Raw genomic sequence first — 20,362 nt, 5'->3', positions numbered from 1 at the left:
CTCTGGGCAGGAAGGTCACCCACCACCTATGCCCCTGTCAAGGTGGCATGGTGGCAGGAAGAAGACAGGCACTAGACCACACCCCAACTTCTTAAGCCATTTAGAGCCCATTGCCCCACCCCAACCCCCAAACCCCCCTCCTGTCTTCCCAACCTGTCCCCAGAGGACTGGTAAAATCCAGCCAAGTGTTCTATAAAGGTTTTACCATTACTTCCTTGCTTTTGGACCCTCATGCCTCTTTATAATGTCCAGGGCCTGAACTTTTCAGATGGCAGGGTCTCCCTTCCCATCACCTGAAGAGTCGGCGGTGAATAAATTATCACCGCATTGCCTGCTCCACAGCCATGTTCACGCTCGAATGAGCATTAAGTGGCTGTAGGCAGGACATCTGTCCTTCGCCCGGGAGGAATCCCACCTTAGAGAGCTGTCGGCCAATCTAATTGAGAATTAACGGCAGAACTGTTGAACAGATATTTTGTAACTGTCTTCACGGTAGAAGACACAAATAAAATCCCAGAAATGCTTGTAAGTCAAGAGGTGAAAGGGAGGGTGGAACCTAACATCTATCATGGGGAAAATGCTAGAATTTATTATTAAGGAGGTGGACTTCAAAAATCTTTTTATCACCACCGTCAACACCCCTTTGTCCTTTTGTCTATGACATCTTTGGCAATCTCTTCTTTGCCTCCACCCATCACTGGCCCTCTATCCAGCTCCACCTGTCCCACCCCGCTCAGCCAGCTTATATTTCACCTCATTTCTATTTTTCCTCAGTTCTGATGAAGAGTCATATGGACTCGAAACGTTAACTGTGTTCCTCTCCGCAGATGCTGAGTTTTTCCAGCTATTTTTGTTTTTGTTTCAGATTTCCAGTATCCGCAGTATTTTGCTTTTATTTTTTTACTTCCAAAATCTTAATGCAATCAGGCATAGTCAACATGGTTTTATGAAAGTATTTAGAATAATGAGAGGTGATGTTATTGAAACATATGTTTTCCCTTGTGGGAGAGACCAGAACTAGGGGACACAGAAGGAGTCTCATTTTAAGACACAGATGAGAATTTTTTTCTCTGAGTGTCATGACTCTATTGAACTCTCTTCCCCAGGGAGCAGCAGAGGCTGAGCCTTTGAATATTTTTAAGACAGAGGCAGATAGATTCTTGAGTAGTAAAGGAGTCAAAAGGCACAGGGGGTAGGCAGGAATGTGGCATTGAGGCCACAATCAGATCAGCCATGACCTTATTGAATGGAGGGACAGGCACGAGGGGCCAAATAGCCAATCTCACCTGTTAGTATGTACGCAAATCATATTTGACTAATTTATTCAAGTTCTTTGAGGGAGTAACAAGCAATGTGGATAAAAGACATTTGTTAAGATGCCACAACAAAGGTTACTACACAAAATAAGAGTTCTAAGATTATCTCCTACACTATTAGCATGGATAGAGGATTGGTTAGCTAACAAGAAAGGTTGGAGTTTAGAAGAATGAGAGGTGATCTTATTGAAATATGTAAGACCCTGAAGAGACATGACAAGGTGGATGCTGAGCAGATGTTTTCCCTTAAGGGAGAGACTAGAACTAGGGGACACAGTTTAAAAATAAAGCATCGCCCATTTAAGATGGAGATGAGCAGATTTTTTTTTCTCTCTGAGGGGGTCATGAGTCTGTGGAATTCTCGTTGCATATTTTTAAGGCTGAGTTAGATTCCTGATTAATAAGCGAGTCAAAGGTTATAAGGGATAGACAAGGAAGTAGAGTTGAGGCCACAATCAGATCAGCCATGATCTTATCAAATGGTAGAGCAGGCTCAAGGGGCCGAATAGCTTTCTCCTGCTCCTAATTTGTATGTTTGTATATTCATATGTATGTATCCTCTCTGAAGCCTTCACATCCTTCCAAAGGTGTTGTGCCCAGAATTGAACACAATATTCCAGCTGGGCTAGAAGGAAATCTCCTGGCTTTTCTACTCTATGGCTCTACTTATGAAGATAAGGATCTCATATGCTTTATTAATTACTTTGTTAACTTCAACGGTTTGTGCACAAACATCCCAACTGTCTTTGTTCTTGATCCTTTTTAAAATTGTACCACTCTTCTTGTATTGTCTCTCCTCATTAGTCCTACCAAAATGTATAGCCCTCACACTTTTCTGCATTTATTTCATTTGCCATATGCCTACCCATTCCACTAGCATGTCTACATCCTCTTGAAGTCAGTTGTTATGCTGTTTACTACAGCTCAAGTATTTTTGTCATCTCTGTTTTAAACTATACCCCCAATTCCAAGTCATCAAGAGGATATTGAGCAGCTGAGGGAATGGGTGGACAAATGGCAGATTAAATTTAATGCAGAGAAGTGTGATGTGATTCATTTGGTAAGAAGAACAAGGATAAGTGGCATAGTTTAAAGGGTACAATTCAATAGGGGATGCAGGAGAAGTAGTACCAGGAGTATATGTGCGCAAATCATTGAAGGTGGCAGGGCAGGTTAAGAAGGCAGTTAATAAAGCATACAAGATCCTAGGTTTTATAAATAGAGGCGTAGAGTATAAAAGCAAGAAAGTCCTGAAAAACCTGCATAAAATACTGGTTCGGCCTCAGCTGGAGTATTGTGTCCAGTTCTGGGCACCACACTTTAGATAAATTGTGAAGGCATTAGAGAAAGTGCAGAAAAGACTTAAGAATGACTCTGGGGACGGGGGACTTCAGTTATGTAGAAAAATTGGAAAAGCTGTGGCTGTTTTCCTTGGAGAACAGAAGGTTGAGAGGTGATTTAAAAGAGGTATTCAAGATCATGAGGGGTCTGGACAGATTAGGTATGGATAAACTGTTCCCATTGATGGAAGGATCAAGAAAATTAGTGCAGTTTTGAACTGAGTGTATAGCTGGGAGCTTGGTAAGTGGGGGGGTTTAAAGTGTTAATCTTGTTCTTGAAAAATCTAGTCTTGTTTGTAATTAGCAGTAACTGGAAAGTACTATGTAAGTAAGTTTCTTCCAGCCTTGGGCAGGGTAAACACTCTTTACTGAGAGCAGCTAATTAGCTATTTTAATCTAGTTCCTGTAACTGCAGTTCAGTTAATATAAATACAGGAGTCTTTGGTACAACTTGCAAATGAGTGCAGCTTGTTACTGAATGGATACCCAGGAGTTTGCTGAGTGGGGGAGTTGGGTGAGGAGAAGGAGGTGCTCCTTTGCTTTTGCCTTTTCTAACTTTTTAAGCATGTAGGAATTAGTTCTCACTCTACTACAGGGGAAGAAGCTGTTTGTTGAGTATCTGGTAAATGGTTAAGGTCTATTCCATTCCTAAAGTTTAAAATTATACAGGAACTAGCAGTAAGTTTAATAAAAATATATATATAAAAAAGGAAAATAAATCACTGAATAATATAAATAAGCAGTTCATTAAAACACATGAAGGGTGGCAAGACATGTGATGTGTCACAGCTGCAGATTGTGGGAGCTTCTGGATGCCAATGTGATCCAGGACAAACAAGACTGCAGTAAGTGTTTGTGGCTCGAGGAGCTTCGCTACAGAATCATTAAGCTGGAGGCTGTGCTGCAGACACCGCGATGCATCATGGAGAGGGAAATTTACCTGGATGCTTTGTACCACGAGGCACAGGGACAGGAGGATGTGACTGCAAGTGAGGCAGGTATGGGGAACCAGAGAGCAGGAGCCTCAGCCTTTGCAATTGTCCAATAGGTTTGTGGTGTTCTCATGTTGTTTGGATAAGATTGGGGGCTATATGGTGGATTAGCTGACTTACCATGGCACCGTGGTACAGGAAGCCATTCAAGTGGGGGGAGCAAAAAAGCAATGTAATGGTAGTAGGGGGCAGTGTAGTGAGGGAAATTAACACTGTTCTCTGCAGCAAAGAGCAAGAGTCCAGACAGCTGTGTTGCCTGCCCGGTGCCAGTTTTCAGGACATTTGCTCAGGGCTGGAGAGGAACTTGCAATGGGAGGGGGAGGGTCCAGTTGTTGTGGTCCATGTAGGTACCAACAACATAGGCAAAACTAGGAAGAGGTTCTGCATAGCTAGTATGAGGAGCTAGGCACTAAATTAAAAAGCAGAGCCTCAAAGGTAATAATCTCTGGATTATTACCTGACCCACGTGCAATTGACATAGGGTACATAAAATTAGAGATGAATACATGGCTCAAAGACTGGTATGGGAGAAGTTGGTTCTGGTTTGTGGGCCATTGGCATCAGTACTGGGGAAAGTAGGGGCTGTACCATGGTACACCTGAACTCGGACTGGTGATCTAGTGAGCTGCTTAACTAGGGAAGTAGAGAGGACTTTAAACTAAATAGTCGGGGCAAGGGGTCAGATTTGGGAAGATGTGTTAAATCAAAGGGTTGAGACAAGCCAAGAGAGAAAGGTATTAATGTGAGAAATGATAAATAAACCAGGATATGGGGGGATACAGAATGCAAATCTAAGAGTAAATCAGCAGTTAAGGCTAGAGGTTACAAAAATAATAAAAGGACAAAAATAAAATCGCTGTATGTGAATGCTCATAGCATTTGAAAGAAAACTGATGAAATGATAGCACTAATAGAAATTTAAAAAAGCTCAATCTGATAGACATTACAGAGACATGGCTACAGGGTGACAGATTGAAACCTGAAAATTGAAGGGTACATGACATTGAGGAAGGACAGGAAGCCAAGAAAAGGTGGAACAATGGCTCTGTTAATTAAGGGTGGTATTAGCATAACAGGGAGGGATGACCAAGGTTAAGCAAACCAGGATATAGAAGCAGTTTGGGTATTTTTTTTATTCATTCACGGGATGTGGGCTATGCTGGCTGGGCCAGCATTTATTGCCCATCCCTAGTTGCCTTTGAGAAGGTGGTGGTGAGCTTGCCATCTTGAACCGTTGTAGGTACACCAACAGTGCTGTTAGGAAGGGAGCTCCAGGATTTTGACCCAGCGACAGTGAAGGAACAGCGATATATTTCCAAGTTGGAATGGTGAGTGACTTGGAGGGGAACTTCCAGGTGGTGATTTTCCCATCTATCTGCTGCCATTGCTCTTCTAGGTGGTAGTGGCCGTGGGTTTGGAAGGTGCTGTCTAAGGAGCCTTGGTGAATTCCTGCAGTGCATCCTGTAGATGGTACACACTGCTGCTACTGTGCGTCAGTGGTAGAGGGATTGGATGCTTGGGGATGTGGTGCCAATCAAGCAGAATGCTTTGTCCTGGATGGTGTCCAGCTTCTTCAGAGTTGTAGGAGCTGCACTCATCCAGGCAACTGGGGAATATTCCATCACATTTCTGACTTGTGCCTTGTAGATGGACAAACTTTGGGGAGTCGGGAGGTGAGTTACTCGTTGCACAATTCCTAGCCTCTGACCTGCTCTTGGAGCCGCAGTATTTATATGACTAGCCCAGGTCATTGGTAACTCCCAGGATGTTGATAGTGGGAGATTCAGTGATGGTAATGCCATTGAACATCGAGGGGCGATGGTTGGATTCTCTCTTGTTGGAGATATTCATTGCCTGTCACTTGTGTGACACAAATGTTACTTGCCACTTGTCAGCCCAAGCCTGGATATTGTCCAGGTCTTGCTGCATTTGGACATGGACTGCTCCAGTATCTGAGGAGTCGCGAATGGTGCTGAACATTGTGCAATCATCAGCGAACATCCTCACTTCTGACCTTATGATAGAAGGAAAGTCATTGATGAAGCAGCTGAAGATGGTTGGACCTAGGACACTACCCTGAGGAACTCCTGCAGTGATGTCCTGGAGCTGAGATGACTGACCTCCAACAACCACAACCACCTTCCTTTGTGCTAGGTATGACCCCAACCAGTGGACAGTTTCCCCCTGATTCCCATTGACTCCAGTTTTGCTAGTGCTCCTTGATGCCACACTCGGTCAAATGCTACCTTGATGTCAAGGGCAGTCACCCTCACCTTACCTCGGGAGTTCAGCTCTTTTGTCCATGTTTGAACTAAGGCTGTAATGAGGCCAGGAGCTGAGTGGCCCTGGCGGAACCCAAACTGGGCATCAGTGAGCAGGTTATTGCTAAGCAAGTGCCACTTGATAACCCCTTCCATTACTTTACTAATGATCGAGAGTAGACTGATGGGGTGGTAATTGGCTGGGTTGGATTTGTCCTGCTTTTTGTGTACAGGACATACCTGGGCAATTTTCCACATAGCCAGGTAGATGCCAGTGTTGTAGCTGTACTGGAACAGCTCGGTTAGGGGTGTGGTAAGTTCAGGAGCACAAATCTTCAGTACTATTGCCGGAATATTGTCAGGGCCCACAACCTTTGCAGTATTCAGTGCCTTCAGCCGTTTCTTGATATCATGGGGAGTGAATCGAATTGGCTGAAGACTGACATCTGAGATGCTGGGGACCTCAGTAGGAGGCCAAGATGGATTGTCTGCTCAGCACTTCTGGCTAAAGATCATTGTGAATGCTTCAGCCTTATCTTTTGCACTCTGTGCTGGCTCCTCCATCATTGAGGATGGGGATATTGTGGTGCCTCCTCATCCAGTGAGTTGTTTAATTGTCCACCACCATTCATGACTGGATGAGGCAAGACTGCAGAGCTTAGACCTGATCCATTGGTTGTGGGATCGCTTAGCTCTATCACTTGCTGCTTATGCTGTTTGGCATGCACCTAGTCCAGTTTTATAACTTCACCAAGTTGATAACTCATTTTTAGGTATGCCTGGTGCTGCTCCTGGCATGCCCTGCTGCACTCTTCATTGAACCAGGGTTGATCCCCTGGCTTGATGGTAATGGTAGGGTGGGGGATATGCCGGGCCATAAGGTTACAGATTATGTTCAAGTACAGTTCTTCTGCTGCTGATGGCCCACAACAGCTTATGGATGCCCAGTCTTGAGTTGCTAAATCTGTTCAAAATCTATCCCATTTAGCACAGTGGAAGTGCCACACAATAGGATGGAGGGTATCCTCAGTGTGAAGGCAGGACTTCGTCTCCACAATGACTGTGCGGTGGTCACTCCTGCCAACACTGCCATGGACAGATATATCTGTGGCAGGCAGGTTGGTGAGGATGAGGTCAAGTATGTTTTTACCTCTTGTTGGTTCCCTCACCACCTGCCACAGGCCCAGTCTAGCAGCTATGTCCTTTAGGACTCAGCCAGCTCGGTCAGTTGTGGCAGGATTTGAACCTGGGTCACCAGGGCATTACCCTGGGTCTCTGGATCATGAGTCCAGCGACAACACTCTATTAACACCACTATGCCATCGCCTCCCCCAACGTAGTGATGAAAAATGATAAAGGCAAGAAGTCATTTGTGGGAGTGGTGTACAAACCCCTGACAGTAACCAAACAGTAGTACAGGGTAAGAAGGTAGAATTAATGAGAGCTTGTCAAAAAGGTACTGTGATAATCATGGGGGATTTTAATCTACATATAGACTGGAAAAATCAGATGGACAAAGGTACCCTAGTTGAGGAATTCATAGAATGTTTTCAGGGTAATTTCTTAGAATAGCATATTCTGGAGCCAACCAGAGAGCAAGCTTTACTAGACCTGGTATTGTGCAACAAGATAGGATTAATTAATGACCGTATAGTAAATACACCCCTAGGTAGCAGCGATCATAATATGATTGAGTTTTACATTCAGTTTGAGGGAGAGAAGAGTGGGACTAAGACTAGTATTTTAAACTTAAATGAGGGCATGAAAGCAGAACTAGTTAAAGTGAACTGGCAAATTGGGTTATGTGATAGGTCCATAGAGATGCAGTGGTGATCATTTAAGGGGATATTTCAGAATACACAGAATATATACATTCCAATGAGCGAAAAATTCCAAGGGGAGGACCCACCATCCATGGTTAACTGAAAAAAAATAAACATTATACCAAACTTAAAGAAAAAGCATATATAATTGTACAAAGATGGGTGCCAGGTCAGAAGATTGGATAGAAAATAAAAATCAGAAAAGAATGATTAAAAGATTGATAATGAAGGGAAAATTGGAGTACGAGATAAAGCTAGCTAGAACTATAATGACAGATGGTAAGAGTTTCTATTGATATTTTAAAAAGAAGAGAGTTAACAAATTGAGTGTTGGTCCTATAGAAAGTGAGTCTGGGAACTAATAATAGAAAATAAGGAGATGGCAGATGAATTGAATAGTTATTTTGCATTGGTCTTTACTATAGTGGATACAAGTAATATCCCAGAAATAGCTGTAAATCAGGAAATGGAAGAGAGGGGGAGTCCAAGAAAATTACAATCACAACAGAAGTGGTACTGACCAAATTGTTGGAGCTTTGGAGCTACTGTCTGACAAGTCCCTGGGTCCTGATGGACTTTACCCTAAGGTCTTAAAAGAAGTCACTAGGGGGATAGTTGATGCGTTGATTTTAATTTTCTAAAATTCCTTAGATTCGGAGAAGGCTCCATTTGATTGGAAAAGGTTCCATTAGATTGGTTTACTGGACTACCTGGAATGGACAGGTTGTCTGAGGAAAAGTTACACAGGCTAGGCTTGTATCCACTGGAGTTTAGAAGAGTAGGAGGCGACTTGATTGAAACATGTAAGATTCTGAGGGCTCTTGACAAGATGGATGTGAAGAGGATATTTCCTCTTGTGGGAGAATCTAGAACTAGGGGTCCCTGTTTAAAAATCAAGGGTCTCCCTTTTAAGACAGATATGAGGAGAATTTTTTCTCTCGGGGGGGGTCATGTGTCTTTGGAACTCTTCCTTAAGGCAGAGATGATAGATTCTTGATAACAGAATAAATGGTTATTGGAGTAGGCGGGAATGTGGAGTTGAGGTTACAATGAGATCAGCCATGATCTTATTAAATGGCGGAGCAGGTTTGAGGGGCTGAGTGGCCTACTCCTGCACCTAATCCATATGTTCGAAGTTAAGAACCGGGGACACTTAGTTACAGAGATTGGCAAAAGAAGTAATGGTAACATGAGGAAAATCTTTCTTACATACTGAGTAGTTAGCAAATGGAATGCACTGCCTCAGAATGTGGTGGTGGCAGTTTCAACAGAGGTATTCAAAAGAGAATTAGCTAATTATCTGAAGAGAAAAAAAATTGCAGAGTTACAGGGAATAAGCTGGGGAGTGGGATTAGGTCAGTTATTCTTGCAAAGAGCCAACACAGACTTGATGAGCAGAATGGCCTCTTTCTATGCTGTAACCGTTGTATGATTGTATGAGTTTATGATGAATGTATATTAAAAACAGCTATGATACAGTGCTGCACCATGTGGAACTCCCCTCAATACCGCCTTTCACCACGAAAGTTTTTCTATCTCTTAGCCAATTCCATACTGCCCTTTTTATTCCATGGTCTGCAATCTTGCTAACAAGCCAAACATATGATACCTATCAACATCTTTTGAAAGTCTGTGGGCTGGATTTCTGTGTTAGATTTGGAAAATGCGACTCAGGCCATTTCCCGAGTTTGGAAACCCGAGCCCATCTGCCCATACTTGCCATATTTTCTCCTGGAAACGTGGATTTGGGTTCTCCGAGTCCTCAGGCAGTAACACAGGAGCGTTTGGGCTGGCTAGCAGTTCACTGGGAAATTGGCTCAGTTCTTCAACATAGTTCTTAAGTCCCCTAATCCTCACTCCTTCATCTCCCCATGCCCCCAACACACTCCCTCATATTACCAGGCCACTCCATACCCCTTCCAAGACCACTCATACTCCCATACCTCCTCCATGCCCCCTCATATCCCCATGCCACTTTATGCTCCATCATATCCACACCATGCCTTCCCACTGTATCCACCATGGCTGTTTACCAAGTATCCACTGAGCAGACCTGAGGATGTCATTGAAATGGACATTAAAAAATAATAAACTTCTAACAATCTATTAGAGATGAAATATTCAAAAGACCTTTCATACTAAAAAACTCTCCTCCATAAATCCCATTCAAAAAATGTAAATCCCCTCAAGTCTTCAATAGTTTTAAAAACAAATACTTATCCACTTACAACATCAAAAACAGGTAACCTGTTTTAAATAACCTCTTAAAACTGTCAATCAAAATGTTAAACAGCCCACTGCTGAAATAAGTGGTTCTGGACCTTTTGAAACTGAGCCAAGCATTCATTGTAGCCCCAGCTATCCAAACCAGCTCTGGAAACTGTCAACGGTGTAGCCCATTAAAGCTGAAACACCAGATGGCTTTTTTAAAGTTGCAAATGGTGTTCATTTCCATTTCAAAACAGATTGCCTGTCAATCAATGATATGTGGCAGGTGCTTAATTTTTTTAGCTGTTCAATAGCAGGACCATTTTTTTCCAAGCTAAAGAGCACTGGACATTTAAATCTCAGTCCAAAACATGACAGGAAGCTTTCCAGCACATTTAGAAAAGTACTGTAGTGCATGTCATCACTTACGCAGTGGGGGTTAATGTAATGGTAACCAACCTTTGCAGGGCAGAATCCTGTGATCAAATCATTGCATTAAAAACACATCTAATTTACAGTACAGCATCTAATAGTGACATTTGAAGGTGTCAAAACATTTAATACTTACCTGTCAAAATGTTCCAGACTCCTCAGCAGGCTTCTACCAGTGGCCATGAACGCTCAAACCTGGTGGGGTTTTTTAGGGTTTCCAAAACCCTTACCAGCACATGAGGAAGGACATTTAAATTTCCTATGGTCCTCACAATAGGGGCCCTGACAACAGACAAGGTATGTGCAGGTCTCACACATAAGGTCTTATTGACCCATAAAAAACCCCACAAAATCAGGAAGGCACTGCAAATTGGAATTTGCAGTCAAAGCTCCTAAATTTTTTCACCTCCCAACCCCATTCCTGCCTCCATCGGTGGATGGAAATCCAACCCTATATGCACAATATCAACTGCACTGCCATCACCCACCCTCTATTGCTCAATTGAGTTAGTCAAACAAATTTCTGCTGTCTCTCCTTTATTAGTCATACTTACTGTAGATGTCAATTTTCTCCCTAATTGTTGTTTCTTAAAGCTTTTCCACCCCAACATTCAACTGACTGCCTCTAATCACCAGGATTATACTTCTCACCTTTTTTTGAACAAGGGGATTAACATGTGTAATCACCCTATCCTGCAGCACTGCCCCTGTGCCTAAGGAGAATAGCAAGATCATGGCCAGCACCTCCTCAATTTCTAGTCTTTCTTCCATCAGCAACGTAGGCTGCATCCCATCCAGAACACCCAACTTACCCACTTTAATTAGTGTCATCCATACTAATATCTTCTCTTTAACTATTTTAATTTCATCTATTTGCCATAGCTTTAGCAAAGTCCTCATCCTTAATAAATGCTGATGCAAAGTACTCGTTTAATACCTCAGTCTTGCCAATAGAAATCCATTTTCATCCCTAATCAGCCTCACTGCTCCTCTGACAACCATTTTACTATTAATATGTCTAAAGAAGACTTTTGGATTTCCTTTCTTGCATCTGCTCTGTACCCTTTTATATTTACCCTGATGCTCCCTTTTACTATCAATTTGATATCTGCCATCTGCCCCTTTTTCCTGCTTCAACTTACTCCTCTAAAATCCATTTAAAATGAAAAGATTACAGCAGAGAAAGTTTAATCACTCACATGATAATGGTGGCCACCAGTAATTTCTAGTCATTTTAATTCCATAAAATGAACCCTATTCACAGTGTATTGATCACTAGCCAAAAAAATTATACCAGGTCTGCTTTGCTGTGAAATGTCCTCTGAAATTTCTTTGAAACATTCAGCAGAAAATAACATAGAAGATCAAAAGATCATTGATAATAATCACTGATCGTCAAGTTAATAAACTGAATAATATTTGGATTTTGCAATGTTTTAGACAATTTTGCACCTTGTAGCTGGCAATAAAACTTATGAACCATTGCCTTTGCTTTTGCTATGATGCTGTTATATCTGCTTATAAAAGTGTTTCTGTATTTCCCAGGATCCATGGAGCTTCTTTAGGAGTTGGTTCACTTCTTGCTGGTTTTCTGGGAGAGTCGGCCATGGTAGCAATAGCATCTTGTTATGTTTATCGTAAAGAGGCAAGTATTTTTCCCACAGCTTTTTTGTTACTATGCTTATGTGTGTAACAGAAAGTTACCTGCATTGTCGTGCCCTTAAGGTGCAGTGCCAGTACAGCTTTTGAAAGGGAGTTATAGAGGTCATTTTAATTCTTTGAGAAAAATAAGTGATAGCAAAGGACTTCAATGGAAAAAAGAATTGGGAGAGGTGCATACAAGCTCATGATTTGTTATCATTTGCCTTCAGTCCAAAAATAAAAGTCAAAACAACCCCAAAGAGAAAGAATAAAAGAAAGCATAAGAAAGAAGAGCAGGAGTACACCATATGGCCCTTCAAACCTGCTCCGTCATTCAATAAGATTGCAGCTGATTTTCCACTTCCGCTACACCTTTCCACACTATCCCCTATTTCCCTTAATTCTCTTCATATCCATAAATCTACCAACTAAATAAATCTACCTCTAAGACACAGGATGATGGAGCACGTTTAATCAGCCAATCATTTCATCACAAGCTGATTTACACATGGGCCAGAATTATCACATCCGGCACGCTGACGCATAAACTGATGTGCGGTGATGTCAGCCATGCATCCCTACGTCAACTTGCGTCATTCCGATCTTTAATTTGGTGGGCGCGCGTCGGAGGCAGCTGTGCACCTGCCAAACTGTCAAAGGCCTGTTATGGTCATTAGGAAACTAATTCAGATAATTGACAGGGCTGCCCGATCAACCTTAAGGTTGGCAGGCAGGCGAAAAGCCCAAGCGGCCTTTGCATTTTTCAGGAAACCTCATCTATGGGCGGGATGAGGTTTCCTGAAGGTTTTATTAAATAAATAAATAATTTTAACACAATTCATAAACATGTCCCAGCACATGTGACATTGTCACATGAAGGGACATGTCTAAGTAATTTTAATCTTTATTTAAAACTTTCAATTTAAACTTAATCTCCCCGAGGCAGCTCCGTGCCTCAGGAAGATTTCTGTTCTCTTTCATGCGCATGCGCAAAAGAGCACAGGCCCCGACACTCTTCCCCCCCCCACCCGCCCTCACAGGTAAAGTGCTACCAGCTCCGTGCTCGCCCCCGACCAGCCCGCCCAGCAGGCAGAAAATTCTTCCCATGAAGTACTTACAAAGAACAGCTCATAGAGCTGAAAAAAGCTGAGTGCATTATCCACGTCTCACACATGGGGCAGAAATGTTCACTCGGTAGGCGGACATGCGCCCAACCCACTCGAGCGTGAAATGACATGCGTTGACATCAGCTGCGCTTGTCGACATCAACGCAGTCACGCGATAGTTCGGTCGGCAGGCACATGCTGGATCCAGCATCCTGCCAGCCGACAATTAAAAGGTCTGTTGAGGTCATTAAGTAATCAATTAAATTAAATTTTCGCTGCCCGTCCAAACTAACAGTTGGTGCGCAGGCAAAAGGGCCAAGTGGCATTTACATTTTTTTGGAAACCTCATCTACAGGCGGGACGAGGTTTTCAAAAGCAAATAAAAATAAAAACTTTAATTTTTCATTAATATGGCCCTGCTCATGTGACAGAGTCGCATGAGGGGATATGTTTCACTGCATTTTGTTATTTTCATTTTTTTTTCCATATCTCTTCATCTCCTTGAGGTAGCTCCATGCCTCCGGGAGGTTATGAAGTGCTCACTCGCACACAAGTTCACGCTCGGCCCGCTCACCCCCCCCCCCCCCCCAACCCCCACCCCAACACCCCCACCCCAACACCCCCACCCCAACACCCCCACCCCCCAACGCATAGACAGTGCTTAATGCTGCCGCTTGCATTTCACACTGGGCAAGCCTAATTTACTGTCACTGCCAGCATGAAATTGTGGTCCCGTGCCAATCCCGTCCCCCCATGCCAAGCACCCCCGCCAAGGGCAAAATTCTGCCCATGGGCTATTGCCTGATCGAATAGGAAAATCTACACAAAGGATGTCTAAAGAAAAATAATCTAGCCTGAGTTGAATATCATTTTGCATTGGATTTTTTTTTTGTGTGAGAACATTATGTATTTTCTGTGCACTATATTATCACTTGTAATCTGTACTACATAACCCCTTGGCCCATGGAAACAGGCTGCAGACTTTTTCTTTTCTCAATGGCAGGGTTCTAGTAGCAAAAGACCAGGCTTTAATCCTAATCAGGGGATACCTGAGACTGGAAAAATACAGTGCGCAACTGTTGTTCCCGTTCCTGATTGAATCTGAGGATCTAAAGACCTTGCCAAGGAAATGAAAAGTTATGGCCACCTGTGCAAACTAGGTCTCTTCTGTTGAAACTATGATGGAGGAGGTCCATTATACAGGAAGATTCGACTCATAATATCAATTCTACAACCAAATCGTAGGCAACTAGTTTTCACTATATTCACAATGTAGTTCAGAAAAGTGGTCCGACATACATAAACAAATGGACACAGTTGCTATATGGTACATGTATAATAGTGACAGTAAATTAAGTTAACGCTTGGAATAATGGTCTTCAAATAGAATCTAATAAATACCTCTCTTTTAGTTAATTGGGAAGTTCGATCATAAAAATGAATGATTTTGCTCTCAAGAAAGCTGTACAATGTCCAGTAAAGAGAGGCACAGGTCATTGGAATTGCAGCCTCCTGTGGCAAAAGAGGTGTAGAATGTAGCTCATGTACCTCAATTCTTCTCACGGTGATTTTCTGCTTTTCAATATTGTAGTGCAGCAGATTGCCAGCCTCCAGCGTGCTCATAGAATAGCATGGGGTTAGGCAGAGGCATCAAAAATAAAATGATGAAATAGAAGTAAGGAGAATGAAGTACAATGCAATCTTAGGCAGTGCACCATATTTTGCAACATGCAGAAGATAAACAAGTACAAGTGGAATCTAGCGATTGGTATCAAATTGTTGAAATGTAATCTGTGCTGCTAAATTTGTTTTTATACAGAAAAAGAAAAGATCTCTGGATGAAGCAGCAGCTGAGGGAGAGGACTCGGCAATGAATTCTGCCGTTATCCCTGAGGAAATGTCTGAGGTAGTGGAGTTGGATGAAGATGAGTGAGCAGCATTTACACACCGCAGGGATCACTATGGTACAATATAATAATGTTAAACCACCCTTCACTTCTGCTTCCATCCTTTATTTTTCCGGAAAGTGTCTACCGACACCAAAGACAACTTCTGATTCTGTTGCTGAATTGCTTGTATCATTGGACAGGCTCAGGCGTCAGGCTTCTTGCATGCAGTTCCATTTCGGCTAATACGTGGATGAAAGCAACTTCAAAAGAAACATCCAGAAAGTCTTCCACAGTTAAGTTGGCTGACATCCTTCTTTCCATGGCATTAGCAGCACATCTAAAACCAAAGCACATTCACCTTTCTTTTGTTGACTATACTGCTGCCCTGTTCTCCATCAATATCTTTTGATAGACTAAGGGTGTATACTTGGGATTTATACTTTATTTAACTGCTTGAATAGTATTATGTTGTGGGTTTTTTAATGTACATTGCAGCTAGGTTTCCAGTGACCTGTGTGATTTATTGCCATAATGTTGCTGCTCAAGAGGTGGAGTTCTGAAGACACCATAACCATAAAGGACACAATTTTGTAAAAAAATAAAAAGGTTGAACATATCAAAATATTTTTTTACATACCAGAAGAGTTTGATATCAGTATATTGAGGAGAACGTTACGCATGTGGCGGTGACTTGTAAGTAAAGCAGTAAACAGGGAAATTAATACTGAAAAACAGACATGACTTGAATTTCATAAACTCTTAATATTAAATGGCAGGAGAGAACATTACTTGAAAGGAATGAGATTTCAAGATGACATGAAATTTGACATCTTAAGTAATGTGTTCAAAATAGTTTATTAGCCACCTATAAACAAACGTGTTACACCGTTTTGATACATGTGTGATACATCAGAGCATTGTATATTGTAAAGCAATGGGTACCATGTAATTCAAATGAATTCCATTTTTTTTTCATTGCAGCTTGTTAGAGCGAGTGTTTACATGCTGAGGAATGGCTGTTTCTTCCAGTTTATGAATGTTGTAGCTCAGTGGTTGGTTGGTTGGTTTCTGTGGAAGAGTGACACCAGCACAGGCATAGCCCAATTTTACCAATACCCCTTTATTGTATGAAGCAACATTTTTTTCTCTGCACATTACATCAAGGACTCAAAGCAGCCTAACTTTCAGTCAGTGTTTACTGGGACATGAGGCCGAGGATATTTGAGAACCCATTTGAGAAGCTCCTAATCTGCTACAGATAACCTCCATCTTGTTTTCCTCCTTCCCATCCCAGTCTGATTGGCATTCATTTTACAGACCATTATTTTAATCCAATCTTTCCTTAACTTAATTTGCATCGCTAATCAACAAATATATTGAAAGTGCTATATAGAAGAAAACCCTTTCTTATTGGACAGTCTCACTCCAGTTCCCGGTGAGTGTGGAACCACATCAAAGAATCGTCTTTAATTTGTCACTAAAATGCCAATCATATTGAGAGGCTGCACGAATGGCTGTTGAAATTGGGAATGTATTGCTCTGATGCAATTTGGGACAGAAGGGTACTGTTTGGGTAGAGGAAAGGAAGTTCACTCTCTAGCTAACTGTATCTCGCTAGGTCAGGAAATGCATGATTCTACCATTTGGTGCACAAAATTGAAAGTATTCCGAATTTCAGCACCGACTCCTTGAAAAAATTATGGAAAAAGGTTAAAACAATTTTTTTTTTAAATTGCACAATCACCCATTTTGTAAATGAATGTAATACTGCCTGTAATAAACATTTTGTAGCAGGTGGGAAGTTGATGTAATTTGAATGGAGGCACTGCAATATTGACATATATCCTTACTCAAAGCAATTTGTCCATGCCGCAGGGGTATAAAAGGGCATGACTGCAAAGGTGTTTTGTGAGTGAAAATGTTTTCTAACAAGCGGCCAAGCTTTATTATGAATTCCAAATACTCGAGTTCACAATGTCTGCTATTCTCCTGCATAATTTTTAGAAACAAAGGAAGCCCCTTGCCAGTTTCTCTGCATTTAATCACAAATTCTTTTAACATGACTCTTGACATTATTGTTGCTAAGTTGTTAGATATTTCATGTAATGAAGTTATGAGTGTTGTGTGTAGTCGGTGGAAACTATCCTCTATTATAACTAAACTGGTTTTGCAACATGCTTTAATTCAAATTTCACCAAGCAGTGAATTGTTTTTTAAAAAAAGTATGTTTCCATCAATTATATTTAAAGCAGTCAACTATGCTTAATATGCAAGCATAATTTTAAAATACCAAATATAGAATGTTCTTTCTAAATATAATGTATGTATATTTTTTCATGGTATTGATAGATTTGAATCTATTATTTTGGATCTTTGAGCTTGTGCCATTTTTTTCAGTTGGCTACTCAATTAAAATGATTTTTTCCTCACCTTGATTATGTTTTCATAGTGTTGTATATAAAATTTTTGCATATATAAACTAGCACTCAAGATCCAAATTTCAGTCAACCCCACCAGGGAATATGTAGTGGGGAAAAAATATACCAACTGGCACTTCTGCAAAAAATAAACTAAGCATGCATTGCTGGAGCTGTCTGGACCATTTCCCTGACAACCCACAGTATTATTAAGTGGGAAATGATTGGTACAAAGCACCAAACATGCTTTATAATAACAACATTGACCATTCAATCAAAATAAGGAAACTCATCATATGTGGATGGGTCAGTTTAGCAAGACAACCACCACTACGATGGCATCAGTATTTTTAATGATTAAGTACAATTAGTTACGTATTAGTAACAAGGCAGTACGCACAAGATAGGTATTACCTAATCTTTTGGAGAAAAAATGATGTATTGAAATTGGCTATTCATTTGTTATTTCTCCTGTTCTACCCTTCCCCCTTAAGGCAGCTTCTTTATGACCCGAGCTCCATGATATATGACCATGATAGCCAATCAATGACACAGTAGCCCATTTGACCCATGTATGAACATGCCTCGAATTTGTTCCTCTTTTTCTGACTGTCTTCAGCAGTTTTACAGCAAATACAAATTAAAATAAACTGCAGCAAGACAGTTTACAGCAAGAGGATTTTAGCAAGAAATGTGGCTTCAATATATTTTAAGTTCGGGAGGTACAACACATTTGGGGAATTGTTGTATTTGTCATTTAAATTGAGACAAGCACAGTTTTCTATTGAAATCATGATCATATTTAAAAATAAGTTCTGAAATATTTTTAGTAAAGGCGATAAAGCCTTCCACATAATTTGAGCAGCAATGTCCACTAGTTGCACAAAAGCATGAATCTAGAAATTATTCATTAATAGTTGAGTGCTCCACTTATTGAATAATATTTTTGTCCATTATTTTAATGAAGATATTGGCCTACTGTTACCACCTATTATACAAATATCAATTACAGTCATCAAAAATATTCCAAATACATAAGCCACTAATATTGCCAATGGTGAGTTCCAGGCTGTAGTTAGGACAGTGCTGTTTTTCTTAATTCATTTGTGGAATGTGAATGTTGTTGACAAGACCAGCATTTATTGCCTATCCTTAATTGCCCTTGAAGGTGGAGGTGAGCCACCTTCTCTCTCCTTTCACTACTCCAAAGGAACTTATAGGCCATTGAGGCTAAATAAACATCCTAATTGTGTGTGTATCTGCAAGTTCATTAGTGCTCTTCTGAAAGGTTTATGAAATAAAATAGGATAAAAGTTTAGTTCAAGTAGAATAACATGACTTAAAAAGAATTGCTAACCGAACATTGTACATTTTTGATTTATAGCAAACATAAATTTGATTCTGCCTTTCATATAGTACTTAACCACCAAACATGGTCATGAGCATCTGAATGGTCAGTTCACTGATAAGCAGCAGTATTGGTCAAGCATCCTGCATACACTTTACCCAATTACATGCAGTCAACTGGTTCAAACATGGACAAAAGAGCTGAACTCCTGAGGTGAGAGTGACTACCCTTAACATCAAGGCCGCATTTCACTAGTGTGGCAGCAAGGATTCCTAGCAAAATTGGAGTCAATGGGAATCAGGGGAAACTTCTCCACTGATTGGAGTCATACCTAGCACAAAGGAAGATGGCTGTGTTTGTTGGAGGTCAATCATCTCAGTTCCAGGACATTACTGCAGAAGTTCCACAGGGTTATGGCCTTATCCCAACTATCTTCAGCTGCTTCATCAATGACCTTACTCCATCATAATGTCAGAAGTGAGAATGTTCACTGATTATTGCACGATATTCGCCATTTGTGACTCCTCAGATACTGAAGAAGTCCATATCCAAATGCAGCAAGACCTGGACAATATCCAGGATTGGGCTGACAAGTGGCAAGTAACATTCACACCACACAAGTGCCAGGCAATGACCATCTCCAAACAGAGAGAATCTAACCATCCCCCCTTGACATTCAATGGCATTACCATTGCTGAATCCCCCACTATCAACATCCCGGGGATTACCATTGAACAGAAACTGAACTGCGCTAGCCATATAAATACACACGCCCTTTAAGACAACAGCCCAAAATAGATTTTAAATTTAACAAAGAAGCGAGCAAGTTACCACAGGACCCAGTCAACAGTGGAATTCCAAAGGTTTTTCTCCAATTTTAGTTACTGGATACAGCAGACTTTTGCAAAAATGGCTGGAGGCTTCTTCAAGGCTGGTTTACAACTCCTTTTAGATCTTATATGGCCCCCCCAATATAGCCTTTCATTCCTCTTTATATATGTTCCTCTCTTTTTAATCTGTAAATTTCATTGTTCCAAGAGTCTTTGTAAATTTACTTTTTCCACAATATAAAAATCTTTCGTGTTACCAATATGACCTCTCCCCTTTTGGGAAAAATAAATACACTGCTTGGCCTTGCTTATTTTACCAGTTGTAAACATCCTACCATCCCTTTGAAATCCAAACAACTCCTTCACTTATACAAAAATGCAAATTTCCTTCACACCTTATATGTTAAAACCTCATCCATGTTTACTCATTAGCATTTCAAATGCTTTTTATCCCTAACTTCTTTTGATAACTTCAAGCTTGCAGTCCAGCTGATTCCAATTCAATTAAAGACAGAATCATCCATACTCACCCTTATGAACCTACTTTACAATAACCCGCAATAATGTTAAGAAAATTATGAGTCATAGAAACTAGGAGCAGGAGTAGGAGTAGGCCATTCGGCCCTTCGAGCCTGCTCCACCGTTCATTATAATCATGGCTGAACATCCAACTCAATAGCCTGCTCCCACTTTCTCCCCAAGAGCTATATCTAACTACTTCTTGAAAGTATACAATGTTTTGGTCTCAACTACGTTCTG

General features: G+C 41.1%; 1 protein-coding gene across 4 annotated transcripts in view; it reads left to right on the top strand.

Annotated features, from left to right (window-relative positions):
* Positions 1–17,443, top strand: part of ankhb (ANKH inorganic pyrophosphate transport regulator b) — a 196,309-nt gene extending 178,866 nt beyond the window's left edge. For 3 of the 4 annotated variants that reach the window (XM_041184499.1, XM_041184500.1, XM_041184496.1), the window contains 2 exons: positions 11,918–12,017; positions 14,939–17,443. In XM_041184499.1, coding sequence (XP_041040433.1) covers positions 11,918–12,017; positions 14,939–15,052 — 214 coding nt within the window. In that variant the 3' untranslated portion in view covers positions 15,053–17,443. The remainder of the gene's footprint in view (positions 1–11,917; positions 12,018–14,938) is intronic. The other variant, XM_041184497.1, reaches the window with a different exon arrangement.
* Positions 17,444–20,362: the final 2,919 nt, after the last annotated feature.

This window comes from Carcharodon carcharias, chromosome 3 (assembly GCF_017639515.1).
Source record: "Carcharodon carcharias isolate sCarCar2 chromosome 3, sCarCar2.pri, whole genome shotgun sequence".
In the NCBI taxonomy this organism is placed as follows: Eukaryota; Metazoa; Chordata; class Chondrichthyes; order Lamniformes; family Lamnidae; genus Carcharodon; species Carcharodon carcharias.
This window is presented reverse-complemented; position numbering and strand designations above follow the sequence as displayed.